The sequence below is a fragment of the Hirundo rustica genome, chromosome 2 (genome assembly GCF_015227805.2).
Source record: "Hirundo rustica isolate bHirRus1 chromosome 2, bHirRus1.pri.v3, whole genome shotgun sequence".
NCBI classification, from domain to species: Eukaryota; Metazoa; Chordata; class Aves; order Passeriformes; family Hirundinidae; genus Hirundo; species Hirundo rustica.
Genome location: NC_053451.1, coordinates 84,180,831 through 84,206,021, shown reverse-complemented (window position 1 = coordinate 84,206,021; position 25,191 = coordinate 84,180,831). Strand labels below are relative to the sequence as shown.

At 38.3% G+C, this 25,191-nt stretch overlaps 1 protein-coding gene across 1 annotated transcript; it reads left to right on the top strand.

Moving 5' to 3' along the window:
• The first annotated feature begins 481 nt into the window (after positions 1–481).
• On the top strand, positions 482–22,197 carry LOC120748945 (interleukin-5 receptor subunit alpha-like). Its single transcript, XM_040055939.2, has 13 exons — positions 482–609; positions 698–873; positions 1,663–1,802; positions 2,476–2,514; positions 3,295–3,436; positions 12,617–12,746; positions 12,838–13,013; positions 14,476–14,615; positions 18,271–18,309; positions 19,336–19,465; positions 20,660–20,756; positions 21,259–21,340; positions 22,123–22,197. The coding sequence occupies exons 1-13, from the start codon at positions 482–484 to the stop codon at positions 22,195–22,197; spliced, it is 1,494 nt and encodes a 497-aa protein (XP_039911873.1).
• The last annotated feature ends 2,994 nt before the right edge of the window (positions 22,198–25,191 follow it).

Sequence of the window (25,191 nt, the reverse complement as noted above, 5' to 3'; positions counted from 1 at the left end):
TAACCAGCCAGCCATCACACAGAAAAAAGTAGTGGACATCGTATTTAAATTATTAGTGCTTCAAAGCCAAGGGTCAGAGCACTTAAGACAAGCACAGCAGAGAGAACTTTGCTACCCTTCTCATGGTTGTAGAATTTACATTCCACTGTAGACAGGGCCTCAGCTAAACAGGGGATCTAAACAAAGGATGCCACAGTGACAGTTTCTGTTATTAACTTCCACTAAATCCCTATGCTTGAGTTGACCAAAGACTCAGTTAAATCCCAATCACATCTGGAACAATGATTGATAGTCCTCATGGCTCAGCACAAATAAAATGTTTGCCATCTTCAAATAAGAACAAAACTACAAGACAGAAACTATATACAGCAGGATTTGCCAAGCAGGTATCTAAAAAATTGCTAAATGACCTTGCAAAGATCTGTGTTATTTAAGCAGTTATTCAGAGTGGACATGGGATATTCTTTTTGTGTTTGCAGGCATGAATGGGACAGCCATTGAGAATTTTGTCTGTGTCATTTTTAATGTTTCCTTCATGAACTGCACCTGGCATGTGGGCAGGACAGCTACAGAAGACACCCAATATTTCCTGTACTGGAGGCCCTCAAAGTAGGTCTGCTTGAATACTGGGAATTTTAATTTGTGGTTGGGCATGTGACATTGTCAATTTTTTATTGATACAATATTTCATGTAAAGGAAAGAAGATGTCACAGAATGCCAAAATTATATCAAAGATAACTGTGGAAGGCACACGGGATGTCGATTTCAAAATGTGACAATAGAAAATAAGAATGCTTATTTCCTGGTAAATGGGTCCAGAAGAGGACAAGACATTCAGTCATATGAGAAGAAGATGCAGCTATACCAAATTGGTAATAATTTTTTTTCTGATTTAATTTCTAGTTATATGTTAAAATAACCAAGAATTCATCCTGGGGAAAAAACATACATTTAAAAAATATTGTCCCCATAATAGGTTTGGGGTGTTTTTCCCTTTTTCTCAGCTCTAAAGTATAAGAATGGATAAAAACTAATGAATACAGAAATAATTTGTAAACATAGGTCAGAAAATTTTGAACATTTCAGTCAAATATTAATTCTCTGAGAGAAAGGTGAAATCTTCTAGAATCAACTAGCTAAGGACTCCTGAGTGGGACTATCTAGATATTGGTCTTATTATCTCATAATGCTGTTCATCCACATAACAAAGAGAACCAGTTACTTTAATGCTGTGAGCAAAAGCTTCCATTTTTTAAATGGAAGGATGTTATTTAAAAAATCTAATTTAGAAAAAATTGAATACAGTATTAAAAACAAAACAAAACAAAACAAAAAAACCCAAAAACCAAAAAAAAAACCCCACACCTTAAATCCAGGAAGTAAAACCAAACCTTCATAAATCATATGCTGAATTCAGTAAAATATAATAAATGGCTTGTGTTTTTAGTTTTCCTTACTGTTGCAGCTGGTGCTCCAGGCTCTTCAACTGAAATGTTAAATCAAGGGGACCTGCTTCAGCATATGGGGACAATATAGAAATTCTGCTAAACTTGAACCACATCTTTTTAGATCAGTTGCTTGAACATCTACCTATATTTTTTAAATGGCAGAGTGAAGGGAACTTTTACTCATCAATAGTATTTCTGACTATATTATTGCAGAGAAACTCACCCCTCCATTAAATGTCTCAGTGAACTGTACAGAAGCTTCTCATAGATGTAGTATTTGGTGGCAACCACCTCGCACAAGTCATGTGAAAAAAAGTAGTTGTTTCAAATATGAAATTGTTATAGAAAACAAGGTAAGAATAATTATGACATTTAATAGCACTTTGTCTCTATTTCCACACATAGCACCATACAACTGGTACCCTGCTCTCATCCCCTCCTTTTGGAAGCTTAGATGAATATGGAAAGTAATATTACATCCCTCAAAAATAAAGTTCAAAATATTTGTCAGAATATTTGTGAGTTTGTTTTTCCAACAGAAAAAAATAAAAAAAAAAATAAATAAACAAACAAACAAAAAAAAAACCCACCACCACAAAACAGGAGATACAACTTAGCTCAATTAAATGTTTAAGAATGCAAAAGTACACAGGCAGAAAAACAATGGAAAAAACACTGTCCAGGTTTTTTGTAAATTTTAGATAATTAATTTTAACAATTAAAATGCAGACATTTTGTCAACCTGAACCTTTTGTTTGTTTGTTTGTCTGTTTGTTTGTTTGCTTAGTGCTTTAATACTCAATTATGCAATCAAATTTAAATGGTACAATATTTCAGAGCATCTGTGGAGAGAAAAAACCACTTAGAGGAAGAACAGCTTAAATTTCACAGTCTTAAAAATTAGGGATTTAAAATATTACATACACTTTTTCCTTCTGAAAATCAAACATTCATGAGAGAAGACCCTTAATTATATAGTAACAAAAAGAATAATCCCAAAACCTAATTATTTTTTCTTGTTGCTAGGCTGATGCTGAGAAAAACACCAAAACTGCATCTAAAATAGTAAGTCTGTATTAATCTAACATTTATGCTATATTGAAATTTCTTCTGTATCAGAGCATCCTCCAACCAAATTGGTTTGGTTTCCCATTACCTGTTTCAATGTACTACACATGCTAATTATTGATAAGTTTTCTAAATCTGAAGTTTTAAACTGTTGTTTATAAAACTTGGTACAAAAACACTTGCACACGTGGAGTTTGATATTACTCCACAAAATCTTCCATTTTACATTCTTTTTTACTTCCTAGCAGATTCATATATGTGTAAAAATATGGATCACGACTCTGTGTCACACAAAGAATGTGGAGAATTTTTTCTTCTTTAATACTCTCTGGAAAAGATTGAGATGTAAGAGACCAGAAAATATTACCTCAAAGATTAAGCCAATATAAAGACGGCAGGGGAAGAAAAAAAAAAAAAAAAAATCAACATCTTCCTTCTGTGTAATCTGTAATCTATTGAACTCTACTTCAATTCTGAAAATATCTGCTGTAGCAAAGTGACAGATCTTTAAATAATTTTTTCCCTAAAGTCCCATTGCTTAACAGAGTGTAAGGAACAAGGAAGCATACAGCAAATTTCATCTTCATACTACCCAATATTAAAAATGTTCAAACAAGAGGAACTAAGATGAAACAATCTAACTTACTAAGGGGTATTTTTCTACTTATTTCACTCTAGTCTGTCCACAGAAAGAATATATAAATGTAAAATATAAAATTTTATCATAACTATGTAAAAATATTACCAGAATTCTCATTCTACTTATTTTGCATTTAGGAAGCAATCATTGAAAATAATTTCTACCTATATGAAAGCTTCAGCTCAGAAAAAAGGTACAGCGTCAAAATCAGAGCAACAGACGCGGGCTTTTGTTTAGTAAGCCCAAACTGGGGAGAGTGGAGTACACCTGTGGAGTTTGGTAAGAATAAAAATCCCTTCCTTGACCTTCCTGTCCTGTCTTCCTCATTTTTTACTTCATACTTACAGATGGAAACACATTGATAATTTCACATTAATTTGTTAGGAAAAGAGAGTTAAGAATAGCCATGTCTCTTAATATTAGGGAGTTCTCCAATCATTCTTGAGAGAGAGCTCTTCTTGCATGGGAATAGTGAACGAAGCACATCTTTTTTGAGGTCTGTTGCCAGCTGTTTTACTTCTTCCATCTTTGCTCCTGACTTTATAAAGTCCTTTTACCTGCTGTTGCTCTCTGCCACCTTGGCTGTTTAAAAACTCTGTAGGACTCAATTCCTCAGGTATCAAGTTCCTGTGGACAGTCCATGTACTGTCCAGCCATTCTATTCCTTTACATGCTGTCGGGCAGTGAGGTGCTGAGCTAAAGAGGTCATCCCTTCAGACAGTGTTTGACACCCTGATGCAAAGCAGATTGCACACAGCTGTGCAATTATTCGTGTCCTGTGATGCTAACCCACTCTGTGATGATTGCTTGATTTTCAGGAACACAACTTACATCTACTTCACCTTATATGCTGTTTCTGATACCAGGGCTGGCAGCAGGTCTCATACTTTTCCTCTGCATGACAGCGTAAGCCTTATTTCTTGTGCAAAATTTTTATTCTATGGTTGAAATTATACTTCTTCTCCCAACAGAAAATTTCTGGCTTAATTGACACTGAGCTATACTAGGAATCATCTGATGGATGTTCCTCAAGGTTGCTCTATACTTCTGATTCCAACTTTTTTATCCACTTGATTAATATGACACAGTGCTTTCCAATACTGGGACAAGGTCTTATACCCATACCTCTTTCCTACCATCAGACCCTGCAATGTAGATGGGTGGTACATGAATTTTTTTCCATGTTTTGACAACATTTCCTTTTCACGTATTTAAAAAAACCCCAACTTCCTATGAGTCCTAAGTAAGGCATAAAATACATTATTGTCATCCAAATTCTGAACAACAAAATTATAACTTCGTATTTAGCCTATGTAATTTTTAGCTACTTTGGAAATTATGCCTTAGAGAAATAAAATAGTACCTCAGGAGCATTATTATATAATATGTGTTCATGTGTCTGCAAACTAAGACTTTTCTTCACCAAATCTTTTTGTCACTGTAGAAGGGCTTATTTGAAAAAAACATCTGCTACAGTACCACAGCCAAGAGACCCATTCCGTGAGCCCTCTCCAATGGACTTCCAGGTATGCTTTCTTTCCATTTAAAAATATAGTCTCAAGGGTGTGACCTAAATGTCACACAAGCAAGAATCAATTTTATTTCTTTTTCTTGTTCTTGGGATATGGCAGAGAAAGTCCATATGCAAGTAACTTGTCTGTTTTACCTTTTCCATTATGAAATAATTGTCATCTGTCTACCTGGAGCATTGGAGAAAATAGTTTCACTCTGCTCTCCTTATAAACCATATGCTATCACAAAATAATGCTTAGCATAAGTTTCTCAATGCAGAATCAGGCAGGAAGAGAAGAAACAAGGATATCTTTAGTAGTTTTGCCATGCTAGTATTTGGCAATGATGCTAAAGGAGGTAAAAGTTTCTAAGGAAAGCAAGGAAGTAGCTTCTAACTTATGTGGAATGCTGGGATGACTCGTGAGAAGGAACAGACAAACACTGCAGGAATTGCCCTTCTAGAGAGCATGTTGCAGTTTGCTGCAATTTGCAAATTCTTTAGGTTGGCTGCAGGCAGGTCTGGAAGACAAAATTTGTCTGCAGGGACACACTGAATTATTGGTTAGCCTTTATGAATCCTTTTATTTTCTCTTCCTTCATCGTGTTAATTTTTCTAGGTTTTAAAAGATGATTTTTCCAGCTTTTTAGTTGAAAAGTCTTTGTTCCTCTTTGGGAGCTATATGGAGGGAAGATCTAGACATGTCTGCTTAGGTCTTATAATTGACAGAGTCCTGCTACAGGTTTTATATAATAAATTACAAATCTGAATGACAGGAGATTCATAAATCCAGACCTTGTGACTAATCTTATGCTTGAAACACTAACAGAATTCTATATTCTTCCTTTAACAGACAGAATATATGAATCTATTAAGAAAACAAGAAACTGAAGAAATAATAGATATTGAAGAAGTGATGGAATGCAAGTGAAATGAGCAACTTGTTGGGTTTTTTTAAACATATATACCTTGTTGGCAAAAATTAAGAGGTTTTTCATATTCTCTTACTCCTGGAAGCAGGGAGAAGGACATTGACTGTAGAGACAATTCCCCAAGATCTTATCTCTAAAAGCCTCTTGCATTTGGTTGCATTTTTTATGAGCAGTTAAGCTTAGACTGTTTTTGTTTTTAATTACGATTAATATTGCAGTATTTCAGAAAAAAAAAAAAAATCAGTATTGCTTTGGAAGTTATTACACTGTTTTCAACACCATGCAAAAAAATAAGTAAGAACAACCAAACTTAAGGGGTTTATTCAGCATCTCCATTGGTTTAGTGTCTTGAAAAAGGTACAGCCATACTGAGACCATGATCAGGAGTAAAACTGGACATCTGTATGAAAGCCTGCTGTATGAAGGCCAGCCAAGATCATGCCTCTTATAAAATATCACTTGCTCACACAAAGTGAGTGCTATTAAAGAGCTCAGGATAAAATTTTCCCATAAGCCTATGTGTTGCCTCTCATTTTTCTCCTGTGTTTTCTCCTATCCCTTCCTATACGTGTTAGATAAAAAAATTAATATATGATTGCTAACAGATAGCAGATGGATGTGTATATATGTATTGAGTGAGCAATGTTGGAAATTGAGCATTTGAAGTCTCCAGCAGAAGCCTGCCACTTGGTAATTGCAAATAGTACAGGCCAAGTTTGTGCTTTTATAACACCTGGATGAAACAGAAGCGTAACAGCCAGAATCCTACAATTAATAAGGAGGTATGAGAGAGCACCCTCAGTTTGGGGGCTAATCACATATTTTGACCTTCCATTTGCATGAAATTGAACATGAGTCAGTGGTGCCCTGGTAGGCAAGGAGGCCAGCCACGCCTTGGGGCGCATCAGGCGCAGCATCGCCAACTGGGCAAGGGAGGGGATTGTCCCGCTCTGCTCAGCACTGGGGCAGCCTCACCTCCAGTGCTGGGGGCAGTTTTAGGGGCCACAATATAATAAAGATATGAAGCCATTAGAGAGGGTCCAAAGAAAGGCTACAAAGATGGTGAAGGGCCTTAAGGAGAAGCTGTGTGAGAAGCAGCTGAGGTCATTTGGTCTGTTCAGCCTGAAGGAGACTGAGGAAAGACCTCATGGCAATTGACAATTTCCTTGTGAGGGAAGGCAGAAGGGCAGGCACTGATCTCTCCTCTTTGGTGACCAGTCACAGGACCCAAGGAAATGGCCTAAAGCTGTGTGATAGGCTTATGCTGGATGTTAGGAAAATGTTCCTCACCCAGAGGGTGTTTGGGCCTGACAGAGTTCAAGAAGCACTTCAACAATGCTCTCAGGCACATGGTGTGACCCTTGGGGCTGTCCTGTGCAGGCCCAAGAGCTGAACCCAATGACACTTGTGGGTCATTTCCAACTCAGGATGTTCTGTAATTCTATACAAGTCTCAAGATGGTTAAGGTCATCTCAAGTTGCTGAAATCCTATCATGGAAATAAAGTCCTTCCAGTGATAAAATTCCACTAGACCAGGTTACTGTCAAGAGACCATCTTTGGAACCAAATTTTTCTATGATTCTATGTTTCTAAATGGGCTTTCAATAAAAAATTATTTTTTTGTCTTTTTAAAACAGAACCAGAGAAGGATTCTTCTACTTAAGTTATAATTGCCAAAAGATAAAAGCACATGCATTAAATGGGAGAACTAAAGCCAACACTCACGGTAATCTAAGGACAGTTAAACAGACACAGTCTACTGGATCCTCTCTGTCCTGCTTTCACACAGAGCTGATCATGGCCATTGGTGCGCCCCTTACAACCCCACTGCTTTCACTGTGAAAACTGCTGAGACAGAAAAGTCATTAAGAAAACTTGTTTACTACCAGCACACTAACGAGAAAACCATAAAACATATCCATGAAACAGTGGAGGTGGTAGTAGGTGTGGGACTAAGGTATCACTTTCCCATCCCTGGGCAAATATCCCCAAATCAGTGGGAAAGGATGGTCAGGCTTGAGCATTTTTTAACTAAGTGCCTTGGATGATCACACAGGAAAAAGTCCTTTATTCTGGTCTCCTATGGCTATTCCTCTGTTCTATGCTAAAAACTAGAAAGTTCTTGCTGCAACAAGAAAATTAAGAGTCTTGTCTACCATTTGTATTTTTGTGACATACACAAAACCTGCAACACACCATGTGAACACTCCTGATTTTGATGGAGCAATAAATTATTCTTCAAGTTTTTGTGATTTTTAAGAAATATTGGGTTTGGTGCTGTTACTGCAATGACTTCACTCCCTGCAGAGCCAAAAGTTTGTAAACAGCCCTAGTGTCTCCGCCCAGGTTTCTCTTCTCTCCTTTATTCTATTTTCTCTTTCTCTTCCTCTTTCTCTTCTCATTTTTCTTCCATCTCCTGAGTGATAGCAAGGCCACTCAAGTTTTCTGGTCTCTGGAAGATGATAGACTTTGGCAGCACTCTCAGTAGCACCCCCTTTGCTTGAGAATTCTTAAAATGTGTTTAATTTGTTTGCATTTTTGAAAGCCTTAGGTAAGGAGTTCACCTAAATACAGACAAGAAAATAAATCCCCTGTATGGAACAGTTCCCTTTTCTGCAAAAAACACCACTTCTGGTCTGTTTGGATTGTTCTGCTGTAGTAATTCCAGTTTATAAACAAAGTAGCCAAATCTGAAAACCTCAAACTCTTCCTCACTGTGTTTCAGAGATACACAGTCTGAGAGAGCACACAAAAACATGCTGCTTCCCTCCTGCCTTCTCTGCAGGCTCAAGAGATCTTCGGAATGGGAGCATGGAAAAGCAGGCAAATGAAAACTCTGATTTCCTTCATTTTCCAGAGTCACATTTGAGCCTCCATGACATTTCTTACGGCTCTGATTTTGTTACGTGGGTACTTGTCACTACCCTTCTCCATTAAATGCAGTATGTTACCACCACAAAAGAGTGCTTTCTTCCAAAGGTGAAGACGCAATAAACTGTGGGGTTTTACATTCTTTGTGATCAGAAGTCTTCTGTCTTTACAGCACAGTCAGTGATCCAAAAAAATGCGTACATGGTTATGTGTGGAATTTATTTAATCTGGAAGTACAATGAAACTTCTGAAAATGGACTGCTTTTACCTCTGAATAACTATCTGGGCTCAGGCCTGATGTCCAAGCTTTCATTTGCTTTGTCTGTTGGCATCTATAATGTGGTAGGTGTAGTCATAGCAATTCTTGACAGAATGAGTTGCTTATTTGACTAAATCTGCTTTTTGGTAGAATATCCACCTATACATATGTGCTTGTCATTCCCATCCTTTGTCTCATAGGTATGCCTCAGAAAAACTTTGTCACATTTTTATTCTCTATTAACATGTGAAGAGTGAATGGCCATTAACTGGTCCTCTTAGAGCCTTAGATCTTTACCTCGGAAACCACAAAAAACAGGCAAGACCCTGTGGATTTTCTCATGGTTCTTGATTCTATAAATGACTGGAGTTTTTGAAGTTCTGGATGCTCAAAGTGAGTTGTTCATCTCCTCAGCTAACACCAAGTTATTAACAGATGTGATTAAATACATAAACACAGCCATAGATTGACACTTAATACATTGCTTCTTTTTTCATGCCTTGCTCCATGCTTTTAGTACTGCATGTGAGCAGAAGTGAGGTAGGTTTTTTATTCTTTTTTCTTTTTCTTTTTTCTTTTTCTTTTTCTTTTTCTTTTTCATAATTTTGCAGTCAAAAAATCATATTTCCAATATGGTGAGTAGACTTTCTTCACTTCATCTGTTCACTTTATACTACATGTGTTGAGGAGAAGAAAGCATGTCAGATATGTGTTTTGTGGTGTTGGCTAGCCTCAGTATAACTCAGTATAACTAATATTTACAATCATCCTGAGATAATGAACCCAGAAATTTACTGTCCATTTCCAGCTCATCAGTCATCAATCTCACACCACACCCAGATGCAGGAAGCCAAAATAGTCATGAGCCCAGGCATTTCTGAGTCTCTAGAAGGTAAACCCTCCTTGTCTCCAAGGAAAGGCAGCACTGTGCTACCTTCGGCTTCCTCTCTTGAACATAACTATATCCTAGTTATCTATGAATGGCTGATATATAAGAACTACTGCTCATATGGTTAAATCATTCCATATGTTAATAAAGAAGCTACATGGTTGGAATGAGCTCAGGATTTTGATAAAGGTGATTCCTGGACCATCCTAGAAGACTGGCAGAAGGTGAATTTTTCCATATATAGTAGCCAAGAGATGGGAGTGTTAGAGAAGTACATGGACTGTTCTCTTTCCCAGAAGTTTTTAACTCCAAGCAGAAAGGATCTGCGTGTTTTTAAGAAGGAAATGTTGACATATCTTGGTGTCTGAAAAATGTAATATTTTCTAGTGATGCTTCAATTTCAATGTGAAGAAATGAAATTACTTTATATGGATTTTAAATCTCTGTATTAAGCAAATTACATTGTCTTCAGTGAAACAAAGCCTTTCAGGGTATAAACGAGCTTTTGATGTTTTATATTGTTCATAATAACCCTCCTCTTTATATAATGAACAGCTAATGAACAGATGTGGCCCAAGAAGGTAACAATTGCTCAACAGCAGGGCCTAGAGCAGCTATTTGTAGTTGTATGTGTTAGGAAAATTAATCCATGAACACCAGAGGTTTATGTCCAAAAAGGAGACAGAGGAATCCTTTTACTTTATTCGAATAAAGGGAGAGGCCATGGGGCATTTCCCCTGGGGTCTCTCAGTTTTTCGGAGGATGCAGCCTCCTTTTTATCCTAATTTCCTGGCCACATTTCCCTCTTTCTTTCCCCATTGGCTGAGGTACTTAAGAGGTACAGACTCCCCGAAATGCCTAAGATTCCCCTTTTAATGTATAACCTTTCTTAATTTTTAATTTTATGGGATTTATGGGTTTTTCCCCATTGTTGCTTTTATCTTTCAATATTCAATTTCATTTACAAACCTATAGTTTGTTTGTAAGGGCAAGTATCTTCTTTTCCATTCATCAATCAGTAGAATCTTTCTCATTGTTTCACTTATCTCAGTGCTAGTTTTATCTGCCATTAGACTCAGGGCTTGTTTGTAAAGACAAATCTTGTCATTCCTCTCATATGCTTACTACCTGCAATTTTTTTGTTTTAGTAGCAGTTTGTAGTTTGGTTATTTTCACATTGGGAGGAATGGATTGAGGGCAAACCCACATCACACTTTTTAACTGTGATGTGTCTTAACTGAAGACATCATATGCAAGATTTGAAATCCCCTTTTTCCATCTGCTTAAAGAACACTTACAGTTTACATCGCCATTTCCCTGAGAACCCCCACAGACTTGGCTATCCCTGGATCCATCAGCCCCCGCCCAGTGATACCACAGCAGGGTATCAGGTCCCCAGGTTCCTGCCAAGCTGGGCTCACCCTCAGGCCATGACCCATCCCGGTTCCCAAGGAGGTGCCTGGTGGTCAGGGTTGGAGCTGCCCTGGGTCCACGGCTGCCCTGATCTGCGCTGGAGGTGGGGTGGGCTGAGACTGCCAGGCCTTACCCTGGTGCCCTCCATGGAGAACCCCCATCTTCCATCCCACAGAGATGGCTTGTAGGGGGAGATGCTTTGTACCTCACAGTATTGTTTAGAGATAGAGAGAAACACCTGTAAAAGTAAATATTTATATGTACTTTCTGGATTCCCTAACACCAGCATACTCTGGTATAACAAAAGGGGAAATTTAACCAGCTAACTTCTTGTTCACATTATAAGAAATCCTGAGTTGGGCAATTACAAAATTTGCTATGAAGCAGGGGGAAGTGATGAACATTTATTTTGCAACACTTCCGATGGTAAGATGGTTCCCCAAAACAGAAGCAGCAAGGGAGACAGCCCTATTTATAGTTATACAGCCATTTAAAATATAGTCTCTTCACCTTCTCTGAACCTGAAGACTATAATAGAAAGATAAACAAGGTAAAAGCATTTTGGGAAAAAAGGTAGGTCTGTTTTTTCTTTCCAACTGTTTTGTTTGCTGAGGTGGTTTACTGAGTCTCTAGGAAGTCCAAGACTGGAGGGGTGTGTGGATGTCCCAGACGAAATCTAAAAAGTTGTCAGAGGAATATATGGAACTAAGCTGAATTAAGGTTTTTTTTACAAATAAAGTACCTGCTGCATGTTAAGAAAGATCTTAGACACAATATTGATTTTTTTACTGGGTTTGATACTGAATTTTTAGAAGTGAGAGAGTGTTACTCAATCATAGAATCATATTCACAGAATGATTTGGCTGGAGAGGACCTTGAGGATCACTTAATTCCAGCCCATCCAGGGAAATGTTCCAGTACACCTGGCTGCTCAATGACCCAACAAAATCAGCTTTGAATACTTGCAAGGATGTTGCATCCAAACTTCTCTGGGCAACCTGTTCCATTGCCTCACTGCCCTCACAGTAACGGTTTTCTTCTTTGTGTCTTATCTATATCCTTGAAAGCACATGAACTAACCCACAAAAAACTTATCATATTCAACATTGGGTAACTTGAGCTGATGGATATCACTGAGACCTGTTTTGATATTTTCTGCTTGCAGCTATTTAGTGCCTTGCCTGACATCTATTCATCCTTAACTTTGTATATAGCAGATAGAAAAATGATCTTTAGACCTTAAAATAGAAGCCATCCAATATAAGTCTATAAAATTTATGCAGTGCTCTTGAGATCACCAGCTTTTTCCTTTTTTTCTTTTTTATTTTTTTCTTTTTTTTCTTCACACAAGTTGTTTTGTTGAAGCTATAATCACATCTTTGGAGGATTTATTAAAAAAAAAATAATTCTTCATTGAATCTGTCAGGGCAAATATCTTTCAGTGTTAGCAAACAAAATTAAATAAGTTGTTCCTAAACCAAGCAATAACCAGGTGGAGTCTAACATAACTGAGTGTGTGCTGTGATCCTCCAGCTTGGAGGAGTCACAGGATTTTTCCTCATCATGGATATTCCTGTGTTTGCAGGCATGAATGGCTCGGCCATTGAAAACTTCTCCTGTGTGATTTATAACATCTTCCTCATGAACTGCACTTGGCAGGCAGGAAGGGATGCTCCAGCAGACACACAGTATTTTCTCTACTGGCAGAAGTCAAGGTAAGCAGGTCTGCTTGATCCAGGGAAGTGTGAATTCTCTTTCAACACATCACAGTGCCCATGTTTAACTAAAACAATTTGTTGTATGCAGAGAGGACAATCAGATGGAATGTGAACTTTACATTAAAGATGAAAATTGCAGGAATATGGGATGTATCTTCCAAAATGTGAGCATAGGGATTGAAAAAGCTTACTTCCTGGTGAATGGATCCAGCAAAAACTCCCTGATCCAGTTCTATGATGAGTACATTGACCTGTATAAAATTGGTAAGTAAATAATTTATTTCAGCTTTATTTTAATTTTTGTATGAAAATAGTAGGGCATTTATCCCTGAGAAGGAACCACATACCTTGTCTCACCTAGAGCTGAACCTAAGAAACTCTGGCTTCCTCAAGAAAACCTATTCCCCAAGCACAGGACAAAGAGGGGAATCAAAGAGGAGAGCTCCACAGCTGCATTCTGTCTCAGGTTCTTTAGCAATCTACCCTTAGGAGTTTTAGGCATTTGTCAAGCCAGATCCACAAGATTTACAAAACTGTACTTTCCCCTGCTGCCCTTTCAGTGATGGCCAAATACCAAATAGAGGAGAGAAGAGACTTTTTAGAAGTTTATCTGAGCACTGATTTCTGCTTTTTGTTTGGGGTTGACATACAGGACACCATACCCTGTAGTAAACAAATTAACACACATACAACATGCCTTACCCAAGTGGTGCTGTACTTGAAAGCATCTTGTGCAGTTATTTTTACTGTGGCAAATTCTCACTGGAAATGTCACACTGGTTCTGGTATTGTGCTGAAAGATTGAAAAAAAGAGGCTTCATGTTCTATAAGAAGAAATTGAGCTGTCATGTCACTCGTGGCAGATAAGACTGTTGTTTGACCGAGTAACCCATCACACACAGGGTTACTGTTTGTAGCCCAGGCCTGTCCCTAAAGGCTGATGTAGAGCAGTAGTCTAGCTGATATTAAACTTTCCTCTATCAGCCTTTTGTCTCCCTTTCTGCTATGAGTGACTGTCTTTTGCTGTTCCAATAATCAAGTCATTGACAATGATCAAAATATAAAGATTAATATATTTTTGCCTACATCTGTGACAAAAAGAGTAATACATGAAGAAGTTGGCTAGACTACTAAAAATTGAGTGTCTTTCTTAAATTTTTATGGTGTGTGTGTGGGGGGGTTTGTTTGGGTTTTTTTTGGTGGTTTTTTTTGTTTGTTTGTTTGGGGTTTTTTTGTTTGTTTTGTTTTCTTTTCTTTTTTTGTGAGGAGAGAATACACTGCATAGTTCACAACAGATTGAAAGCAACACCATGTCACAGAAGCATTGTGAGGAGGTTTAGAGGAAAAAAAAAGATCTTTGAATTTCTTACTTTAGGGATAGCAGCAGCTAGTTCATCTGCAATAATAAACGTTCTCTTAAGAAGAAGAGTATATAAGAATATATAAGGTAATACTACCTTATTTCTCTAGAAAAGTAAATGGAGGAGATTGTTTCTTTGTATGTTCTTATGTCATGTTTGCTTAGTCCCTCTTTTTATTTTATGAACCTGTGTACATGATTTAGAAAACTTTGGTCTTTCAACTATTTTTAATAGTCCCAAGAAAAATAGATACAAACAAGTATCTTTCTTCTTAGAGGTGTTACTTGCAATTTCACTTTCTTTCATCAAATCAAAAAGAGATCAAGTGATTTTAATTATTTGAATTCTTGGTTATATCATTTCAGAAAAGCTCATGCCTCCATCAAATATCACAGTTAACTGTGATGAAATTAAAAATGATTGCATAATTCAATGGCAACAACCCCAAATAAGTCATTCTAACAAAGACATGTGTTTTAAATATGAAACTAACATAAAGTATAAGGTAAGAATGTCTTCACTTACTCTTAACATCAGTTCATATATTTGCATTTACCAATACACATGAGTGGAAAGAAAATAAGTGTCTTTTCTATGATGTAGCCTTCCCCACACATAACACCTTATTCCTTAATGACTGCAATTTTCACGTCCGTACGTCCATCTTGCTATGCCATACTGCCCCATTTTTATTTTTTTCAATCCCTACTCCCTTGAGTAAGATACTGCTGGAGATTCATTGGATGTCTGGGACAGTCCCAGAGGAGAAGCATGGTTGGTCAAGATTCAAACACACCGCAGCTTTGTCTGTGACAGCACTTGGAAAAGGCACTTCTTTCACTAAAACTTGTTGGAGTTGCCCTGGATTGGAGCCTTTTTAGTGGAAACTGGATCTCTGTGGCAGGGAAGACGTGGTCTTTAAGGAGGGAGAAGAGAAATGTGCATTCACTCAACAATTCTGAGTTATTAGAAGTGAATGAAATTTCTCCATATATGAAATATAAATAGCTTACCCAAAAATAAGCATCACACATGTTGGTCTAAAAGCTTTTTATAATGACATTTAAAAGGACAAAGAAAAGGAAAATCAAGGTGAGAGAAAGCAGAAAAGCAGTGTGATTAAGGACAGGTTAGGGGGGGGATGACCTTGACTTTACAAGTTGGGTGACAACAGGGAAGGAATGAGATTGCTGTGTTCCACTGCAAGAGCAGATGTAAACCACTGCAGCAGAATTGCATCAAAAGGCCACGGGGTGGCAGACAGAGACTACAAAGGAAAAATCTTCCCGCACTACAACCAGGTTTGCCTGCCCACTTAGTGGCTGATTTAAGGCATTCCCTAGGTTTCTGAAATTTGGAATTTCTTAGTCTGGGTTGGGCTTGCTATTTCACAGATGAGTCTTTTTGCGAGAGCAGCTAACTACCACGAAACAGCGTTGCTTCTCTGAATCACTTGGCTGTTGTAACAAAGAAACCTTGTTGAAAACGGTGTGACACTGGAATAAAAGTCTATTGCAGTAAAGCAATACATAATTTTTAATAATTTATAATAAACGTAATACACATTTTATAAAGTGTATTCACACCTTGTCTGAATTTTCTAAGTTTTTTTTTCATAATCATTAGCAGTTTTCACCTAGCTAATTATGTCAAGGTACAGCAATTATTCCAAAGGATAACCCCATGAGTAACATAATTTCAGTTACATTTTTTCATATTTGAAAAAATGTTTCTTCCTCAGTGATTTTGTTGTTGTTGTTGTTGTTGTTGTTGTTAAAATTTAGGATATCTGAGAAAATCAAAGACAAAACTTAGGAGGGGGAACTGAGCTAAAAAGGCACCAAGCACCTCTACCTCCCTTATGTCCTTTGTCACAAGGTTCATCCAATTCAGTAAGCAACATGCCTGCTTTCTTCTTAGCCTCTCTTGTTGCCAATGAACTCATCAAAAACTTTCTTTTACTCACCTCCCTCACTAGTCTTGATTGCAGATAAGTTTTGTCTTTACTGACTCCATTCCTCTATGCGCAGATGATGTCTTTTTATTCCTCCCAAATCCTTTCTTCTACCTTTTGTATAATTCCTTAATACATAACAAGTTTTGGGAGAATTCAGCCAAAGGCAACATAACTAACAATATACTGCTATGTAGAATAGTGACCTTAAAAAAGCATAAAGGGTTTCTTTATAGGCAATATGTGGGTTATGGCTGTAGCTCCATCACCATCCCCTTATCATTCTTACACATTTAACCCTGCAATGAGGCACTTGCAGACAAGGTTTAGTTGTGAACTTGGCAGTAATGGGTTAATAGTTTTACTCAATGATCTTAGAGATCTTTCTAAGCTAAACAATTCTATGATTCTATGATTCTTGACCTCTGAGGAGGTTGTCCTTGTAAATCAATCAGTTACTTGGCCCTTAAGGGTACTTCCCCTTGAGTACCAAGGCCTGTGACCATGAGGTTTCCTATAGAGGGTCTCATCTGCTTTCTTTTCTTGATCATGAGCTCTGGAACAAGCACCTACTACATTAACATCTCTGCCGGTCTGTCCTCTGCTGCCTACACACAAGTTCCCTTACTGGTTCACTATTTATCCCAAGACAGAGCCCTGTGCATACAAGGCACTCCTTAAGACACAGCAGAAGGCCCAGTTGCCCAAGCCCGTTTGTGAGGACGCCGTCGCCCTCCTTGGTGAGATGTACCCCATGCCTGCCCAGTATCCCCTCTTTCCCAAAAAGGTTCCCAAGGTCACAGAAGACAAAGCCCTGCCTGTGACAGCAGTTACTCAGCCAGGTGTTGACCTACAGGATGACACTGCAATTCTGCTCAAGCCTTCCCCTCTGACTGGAAGGCCTGAGGAGAGACCATCTCACCATCGGGACTTCCTGCCCTTCACCATCCCCCCAGTGCTCCGTAGTCACCCTTGAAAACTGTACCTAGAAAGAAGAACAATGGGTTCATTGGCCAGATACTTCCTCCAGATTGATCCCTGTGCATAATTTAGCTTGACTGCAGATATTAGAAGGTGTCCTGGACAGCAGGTTTTTTTATAACATCTTAGAATGGTTTGGGTTGGAAGTGACCTCAAAGACCATCTAATTCAATCCCCCTGCCATGGCAGGCACACCTTTCACTATCAGAGCCCCATCCACCCTGGCCCAAACACCTCCAGGGACCTCCAAAGCTTCTCTGGACAATCTGTCCCAGTGCTTCACCACCAGCACAATAAAGAATTGCCTCCTAATCTAAACCTACCCTCCTTCATCTTAAAGCCATCCCTCGTGTGCTAGCAATACATACCCTTGTGAAAAATCCCTTTCCAGCCTTCCAGACCCCTTAGGCTCTGGAAAGTGCTGTAAGCTCTCCCCAGAGCCTTTTCTTTTCCAGGCTGAACAGCCTCATGTTCAGAAGCCACAGGAGCATGCATGCAATTCTTTGAAAAAATAAATCTGGACTAATTGAGTTTTGTTCTAAAATGGCGTGTTGCAAAATAATTACAAAAATACATAACTGGTTATCTAATGGAGCTGATATAGTCTTCAGTCATTAGTTGTGTGTGGTCAGTACATTATGTGGTAGTTATTATGGTTATTCAAATAAGATGAGCAAATTTTATCCTATCTATCAAAAATGTACTGGAGGGCAACTTAAAATATCTGTGAATCCATGCCAGTCCCAAATATTTTCATCTAAAATAAAACAAAATAATATTTACATAATATTTGCAATTACATACAGTAACATTTATTATAATATTAAAACATTAAATATTAAAAAAATAATTCATTCACAGATTTTTTTTTTCCCTGATGTCTGTAAGAATAAACTTAGAGTTTTCATTTAGGTCTGGTTTGCTTTTTTTTTTTTTTTTTTTTTTTAATCTGAAATAAAATTTATATATCAACTGGGATGACAAGGAAAACAAATATCTTTCCATAACTGAATTAATTACTATATAAACTTGGCATTGTAGATGAATTGGATATTAGATGCTAAATGTTAGATGAATCCCTAGTTCTTCAAAACAAACCATGAAGTTCATAAGAAAGAGAATGCAGAAAAATGGGACAGTATATAAAAATTAAATATTATTGAAACATAAACCAAGCACTGATAAAAATAAAGTTAGTTGCTTTTCTTTTTCTTTCAATTTACAGGATAATCCTAAAGGAAAACTCATATATACTTCCATAAAAGTGAGTCTGTTTGTTCTATTAATCAGCAATATATGTTCATTCCATTGTCAACTGTGAAAAGTAAATAGTATGCAAATACCTTTAAATCAGTATGTGCTCAATATCCTATGCTTTATGGGAACCTTATTTATGGATTTCATGAATGCATCAAACTGCTAAATCATAGTGGCATATGTAATTTATTATATATTCAGGGGCAGAACTTTATTGCTTTTCTGTAACTATTTTGAAAAAAAATCTCCCATTTTCATTTATATTGTCCACTCTCCTCAAATATTTGGAACAGGCTTTGAAGTTACACATCACTGACAAAAGAGAAAAGATAAAGTATCTCCTGGGAATTCAATTTTGTTTATGAAAAACATTGACTACAAAAGCCCTTTTGGGGTGGAGGCTGTCACCCCAGTATGCTGCACCTCCCTTTTTAATCAGTGCAGCCTGCACATCCCACCTCTATGCAAAAGTCTCCAAGAGCAACACTATTGCAGTAAATTCTGGTAACGCTGAGTATAGCTGTCATCTACTAATTTTACAGGTTTGGCTGGAAAATTACGCTTTTCCTGAAAATTCATAATGCAGAGACTGAGGCAGGTGCACAGACACGCCTTACTCCTCAAATCACTCAGTTCTAGCAGTACTAAAATAAAGTGGTTCAAGATGATTTTCTACCTCTCTCTGTGCTTAAGGAAATTATCAATAAATCAAACCATATCATAAGAAACCACAAGTTATACTTTTATAGTGTAAAAGATGAAATGCTTCTAAATGCAAAAAAGTTTAATGAGAGTCAGGTTATTTTTGAGATACCTATTTGAATATATATTTTTTATATATATATATATATTTTTTTTTTTTTTTTTCCCTCTGTAACAGCAGTCTTCTTTAATAAGCAATGCTTTCATAGCCTCTTAAATGTTTCACTGGTAAATGGCACATGCATGCATGCTGTCAACAGGCATGGAACAAAGAAAAGCAACTCAGTTTTTTGAGGTTTGTTTTTTTTTTTTTTTGGTTTTTTTTTTTTAGGAAGGGGTAAATAGTAACGTATTTCTAAGATCCAATACAAGAAAGAAGTATGTCTTGAAAATGAGAGCAGCTGGCAGTGCGTGCCTCGTGAACCCAGCCTGGGGGGAATGGAGTCTACCTGTTGAGTTTGGTAAGAACAAATCCACGCCCTGGGCTACTCTTCCCCCAGCAATGTCCTGTCTACCTCACACACTGTCACACAGCTACGGACACACAGAGGTACAAGGGATTGGCAAACGTTTTGCTTCACATCACACTGCAGGAAAGAGTAGGAAGAGACTTAATAGATTTCTTAATATTCTAATGCTGGAAACAGCATTAAAAATTACGCCTTTGCAGCTGTAGTGAACTCCTGCTTACTGCAGGGGGTGGACAACTAGGATCAATGTTAATTCTTCCTATCAGACATTTCTGCTAAAGCAGTAAATCACAGAATTCATTTTTATACCAAGCGAAACCTTTCAGACTGACATTCACCACAGTCAGTCACCACAGCAGATGTTTGACACATTATGAAATTCAACAAGACTGAGATCAAGGTGCTGCATCTGGGTCAGGGCAACGGCTGGTATCAAAACAGTCTGGGGGATGAAGGAATTGACAGTAGCTTTGCTGAGAAGGGCTTGGGGGTGCTGGTGGAAGAGAGGCTGGACATGACCCAGCAACCTGCACTCAGCCCACAAAGCCAAACGTGTCCTGGGCTGCATCCAAAGCAGTGTGGCCAGCAGGGCCGGGGGGGGATTCTGCCCCTCTGCTCTGCTCTGGTGAGACCGCATCTGCAGTGCTGCACCCAGCTCTGGGGTCCCCAGAACAGGAATGATCTGTTGGAGTGAGTCCAGAGGAGGGTCACAAAAAGGATCAGAGGGCTGGAGCACCTCTCACAGTCTGAGGAAGTTTGGGTTGTTCTACCTGGAAAACAGAAGGCTCCAGGCTCCCCTGTTGCACCCATTCAGTACCTAAAGGGGCTACAAGAGAGCTGGAGAGGGACTTTGTCCAAGGAAATGTAGTTGTAGTTCAAGGGAAAATGGCTTTAACCTGAAAGAGTGTAGATTTAGGATAGATTTTAGGAAGAAATTCTTTCTTATGAGGATGATGAGGCACTGGCACAGGTTGTGGACGCCCCATCCCTGAAAGTGTGGAAAGCCAGGCTGGGGCTCTAAGCAGTCTGCTCCAGTGGAAGGCATCCCTGCCTATGGCACAATGGCTGGAATTAGATGATCTTTAAAGGTTAGTTCCAACCCAAACTATTCTATGTTCTGTAATCCTATGATATTTTCCTCATATTATTACTACTACTACTAATTTATGAATGTTTCTCTTTCAGGAAACGAGGAAGTTATATCTTCTTCAGTATGGATTTTACTTGGAGTAGCAGTTGCAACACCCTTAATGGCAACCATCACCTTTTTCTTCTGTAAAAGGTAAACTTAATTTATGCATTTATTTTATTTTCTCAGTGTGTGTGTAACACCTAAAGGTTTTAAACAAATAAGGCAGAGATGTCTCTGTAGGTTAAAATAAACCACAACATTGAAACAGAAACAGAAAGAAAAAGTATATTCTGCTATATGATGCACTTTGCATAGAAACATACAGTAATTTAGAGAAGATAAGGCTCTCTCAACTTGTTAAAAATTTTACCCCCACTACTCACTGCTTGTAGTGACACGGCAGGACAAATTTCTTTTTCTGTCAAAGAAGAAAATTTACTACTAGTAAATCTTCAATCAAAAATGAATCTATTACCAACCAAGTTTTTAATGTTTTCATGATATATGTTCATTCTGTTTTGAGATTATTTATATTTTTCAGTTAATTTCTAGGATTGTAGAGGAAGATAAGAGCTGGTTAAAGGATGCAATGCTGTTGTCATGTTATGTTTATTCAATTTTAATTTTGTATTCAATACATTTTGATTTCCAGGACTGGCTGTTGGAAGGCAGCATTTCCACAGATCCCAGGACCAAAAGCTGCTTTCTTTACACTGGCTGATGCAAATCCAGAGGTATGTTCTCTTTCTATTTTTATATTAAATGCATATTATTATATTAAACATACAAAACTCTACTGGCTGAAATTTTAAATGATAAGGAACTTACTACAGAGGATCACTCTTCTCTTTGCATATTCTGAAGAAAAATAAAAGAAAATCAGCAGGCGAGTTTTTTAGGGGAAGTAAAATGCAGTGCTCTTGCAAACCACGGGGTTTCTCCCATTCCAGTCTCACGAGTGCGCAGGCTGATGCTCCCATTGGTAGGAGCTGTTCACGTTCCCAACACAAGGACACGGGCAGAGCACAGTGAGGCAGCCAGAAACAAAACCAGCACAGCTGCCTCTGCCAACACCTCATCAACACCAGCACCAGTCTCTAAAACAGGGTCCTAGCCATCACAGTCCTACGGCTACTCTCCAGCTGAGCAGGGCTGAATTTGCCAGTGAGATTACCCTGCCTCCTCCCTCCCTTCATCCGCAGCCACCATAAAGTTCCTCACACCTGATCCCAGTGTCTGAGCCCTGTCTGTCCCCCCAGGTTCCCCACTCCAAGGTGTCCCCTTGAATCCCTCCAGGTGCACACCTCGCCCACTTACACGCTAGCAAGTTACACATGCAGGAAAGAAAAGAAGGTGACACAGAAGACAGTTCAAAATAGGGTTTAGTAAAGAAACAGGACAGACTGTGGTGGTCACACACAGCAAAACCAGGTGAAATACTCTCAGAATTGTGCATAAGTAGAGGCCAACCTAACATTATGTATAAAACTGATGTAAGTTTTTATTTTCCTTTCAGCTGATGGATGGCAAAATTCAGTCAATAACGACTGAAAATGAAGATATAGTATTAGTTGCTGACAACGTGAGATAACCAAGAAAAATGGAGGAGTCTGAAAGTGCATTTCTTAGACAACTGTATATTCCTGTGGAAATTCTGGAATAAATATAGGCTTTCTTCACTTTCTTCTTTTTCTTGTAGAAAACAGCAATGCAGCCAAGAAAGAATGATACCTCACGTGCAATCTTTTAAAATGCCATAGTATTTGCTTTTAGTTTTGGCTAATTTTTACTGTTTGGATAAGTTGTCTTTATTGGATATCTTCTCTTTTGTAAGTATGATTGAAAGATTGCATTCAAGAAGTTTTAGTTACATTTTAATCTTAAGGAAAAATAATTGTTTTTCTATCTCATATTAAAAAGATTATTAATTAATTTATTGAGATGAATACAATTTTAAAAATTCTGATGCCTGGATTCCATTGTTCTACTGTCAAAAATGGGTCAATGCTTACTAGAAATTTCTCTGGAGATCTTCAAGTACACATGAGCAACTAGAAAAATGAGATTTGCTCAGATTTTTACAGTAGATATTTGAACATTGCTATAGATTATTAGACTGATTTTATAATAATATTAGATATTTTATTACTAGGCAAAACATTCCTGGGACTGTTTTCTTGCACAGTGGGCAATTTACATGTAAGAGTCCAGACAGGCTTTCTTAAAGCCGTAAATAAGGTGGACACATGCAAACTACCTTTAGAAATTTGCCCTGGCCTGAACTAACCTCTGGACTATGTCCAGGAGTTGTTCAGGACATTACTTGTAAATCCTGGCCAAACTAATGCTGGGAACAGTTGTTCCTGGACATGTTCCAGTTCTGGGGAGCCTTCTAGTGCTGTACTTTCTCCAGTTTATACTGTAGCTGAACACAAACAGCTCTTGGCACACCTACTGCCTTTGATAGAGTTAATGATTACCTTTTGGTCAAAGACTCACCTGGGAAGATTTTTGTAGCAGTTCAGAACAACAAAGCAAATTTCTAAAAGAGGCTGGGTTCATGCTGGACACACTTGTAAACCGTCTTTGTATTTTTCCCAGTATGCAGCAGTAGTCAGAGTGGAAATGCTCACAATAACTTGCTAAAAGATTGATGGGGTTGTAACACTGCGCTGGTTTGTATAATAATCTTGCACAGTAACTCTCTTGGGCAGAAATGCCCGAGTGAGGCATACTTTGGCTCCAGTCCACCAAAACCTAGCCATGAGCTATGAGCAACCATTCGGTGGCTCAGAGTGAGGAAGGGAATAATAAAGTGTAGCACAGTATCAAGACACTCAAGAGGCGGCATTGGGATCTTGTTAAATAGAAGCTGAACAAGCTCCCAATTTGTTTCCGGCTTTCTCCTGGAAAAGGATAACATACTTAACAGTTCAGGAAAGGTGTTACAGACAGAAACCTGATAAATTAGTCCAGGTTACAGTTCAAAATCACTTAATCTCAGAATGATTAAGGTTGAAAAATGCCTCAAAACCCGTTGACCTAATACCACCACCTTTTCAACTTAGCCATGTAACTAAGTGCCACATGCAGTCATTTCTCGAACACTTCCAGGGATGGTGAGCCACTCCTCAAATGGCTTACAAACAGAACAGTTAAAACTGATTCAGCCACTGTTTGGGCAGCCTGAAGGTACTGGCCAGGTGATACTGTAATACTGCCTTCACACCACCTGGAACCCCACCAGACATGCCACCACAGCAGCATGCAAATCCCCCCATCAAAATGAATCAGGCCCACTGACGCACGCTTTGCATCACAAGTATGTGTGACATGGAAGGATGATGCCTTAGAAAAGTTACTCAAGATAGCTGTGGTCACTGAGGTGAGTGGTGGGACCTAAGCAGAGCATATTCAATGAATAAACTATTCCAGATCACACTGAACTGGGACTACACACGTACTGGGTGTGTTTCTTTTAGGCTGCATAGAATAAGCAAAGTAAGTCCTTTACTGAGTAGAAGATTTGAAACATGCATGTCCTGTTCCCAAAGTACTGAAAAAGCTGACAAGGACTGAGCCACTGCCAATATGTGGTTCTAGAGACAGAATTCTGCAGCTGAGCCCTGCTTCACACATGCTGTGACTAAACTGTTACTCATTTCAATTACATACATTTGTTTTTGTTTTCACTCAAGGATTTGAAAAGGAAAATAATATTAACATGTCCTTCTAGTGGAAATCACTGGGTAAAGGTGGGCAAGTCTGAGCAGAGTGGACTGAAAAGCAAAGACGTTTAAAATTGGATGTCTGTGAACTAGTTTGCTATTGGTGGATCTGAGCACACGCACTAGCAAAAAACAAACAAACAAACAAACAAACAAACACACAAAACAAACCCACTCTACAGTTTTGATTCAATGATAGCAGGGTTAAGAATAGTTCTTCTTCAACTAGAAAGAACTATTCTTTAATAAAGAACTTCTTTTAATTGTTCCTTAGACTAACTACCAAGGATCCTCCCTCACTCGTTAGAAGCCTAGGGAAGTCTTCACCTTCTTGCTATTGTGCCTGTGTTGGGAGTGGAAACTAGGGGTTAACTGAAATCCCGCTTGCTACAAGCATCCAAGAACAACAGGAAATTAATAAATAAATAAATAAATAAAATCCATCACATGCAGATTACATAACTGCGTGTCAGATGTCATGTTAAACAAATGGGGAAGTGAATAACAGTCAGAGCCACTTGTGAAGTTGCTGGAAGTTAGAGCAAGCAAAATGGATTATGCCTCTCATATTTACATGACTGCAAAGAGTTTTGCGAATGTGCCATTATGTTACTCAGTAAAGGTTTTGGATATTTTCTTTTAATTTCTTCTGTCAGACATTTCGTCACCTAACATGATATTGTGGCCTAAGATGAACCAAACAAAAACAACCCATAGTTAGGCAGTGAGAAAGTTCAGAAACTTGGGTCTGGTATTTTCCTTGGCATTTCTTTGCCAGCAAATATGTAAGGCAGAACTTTCTTGGCTGCTTGTATACACCTGCTAGGAACTGATCTTCCTCAAAGGAGAACCTGGGA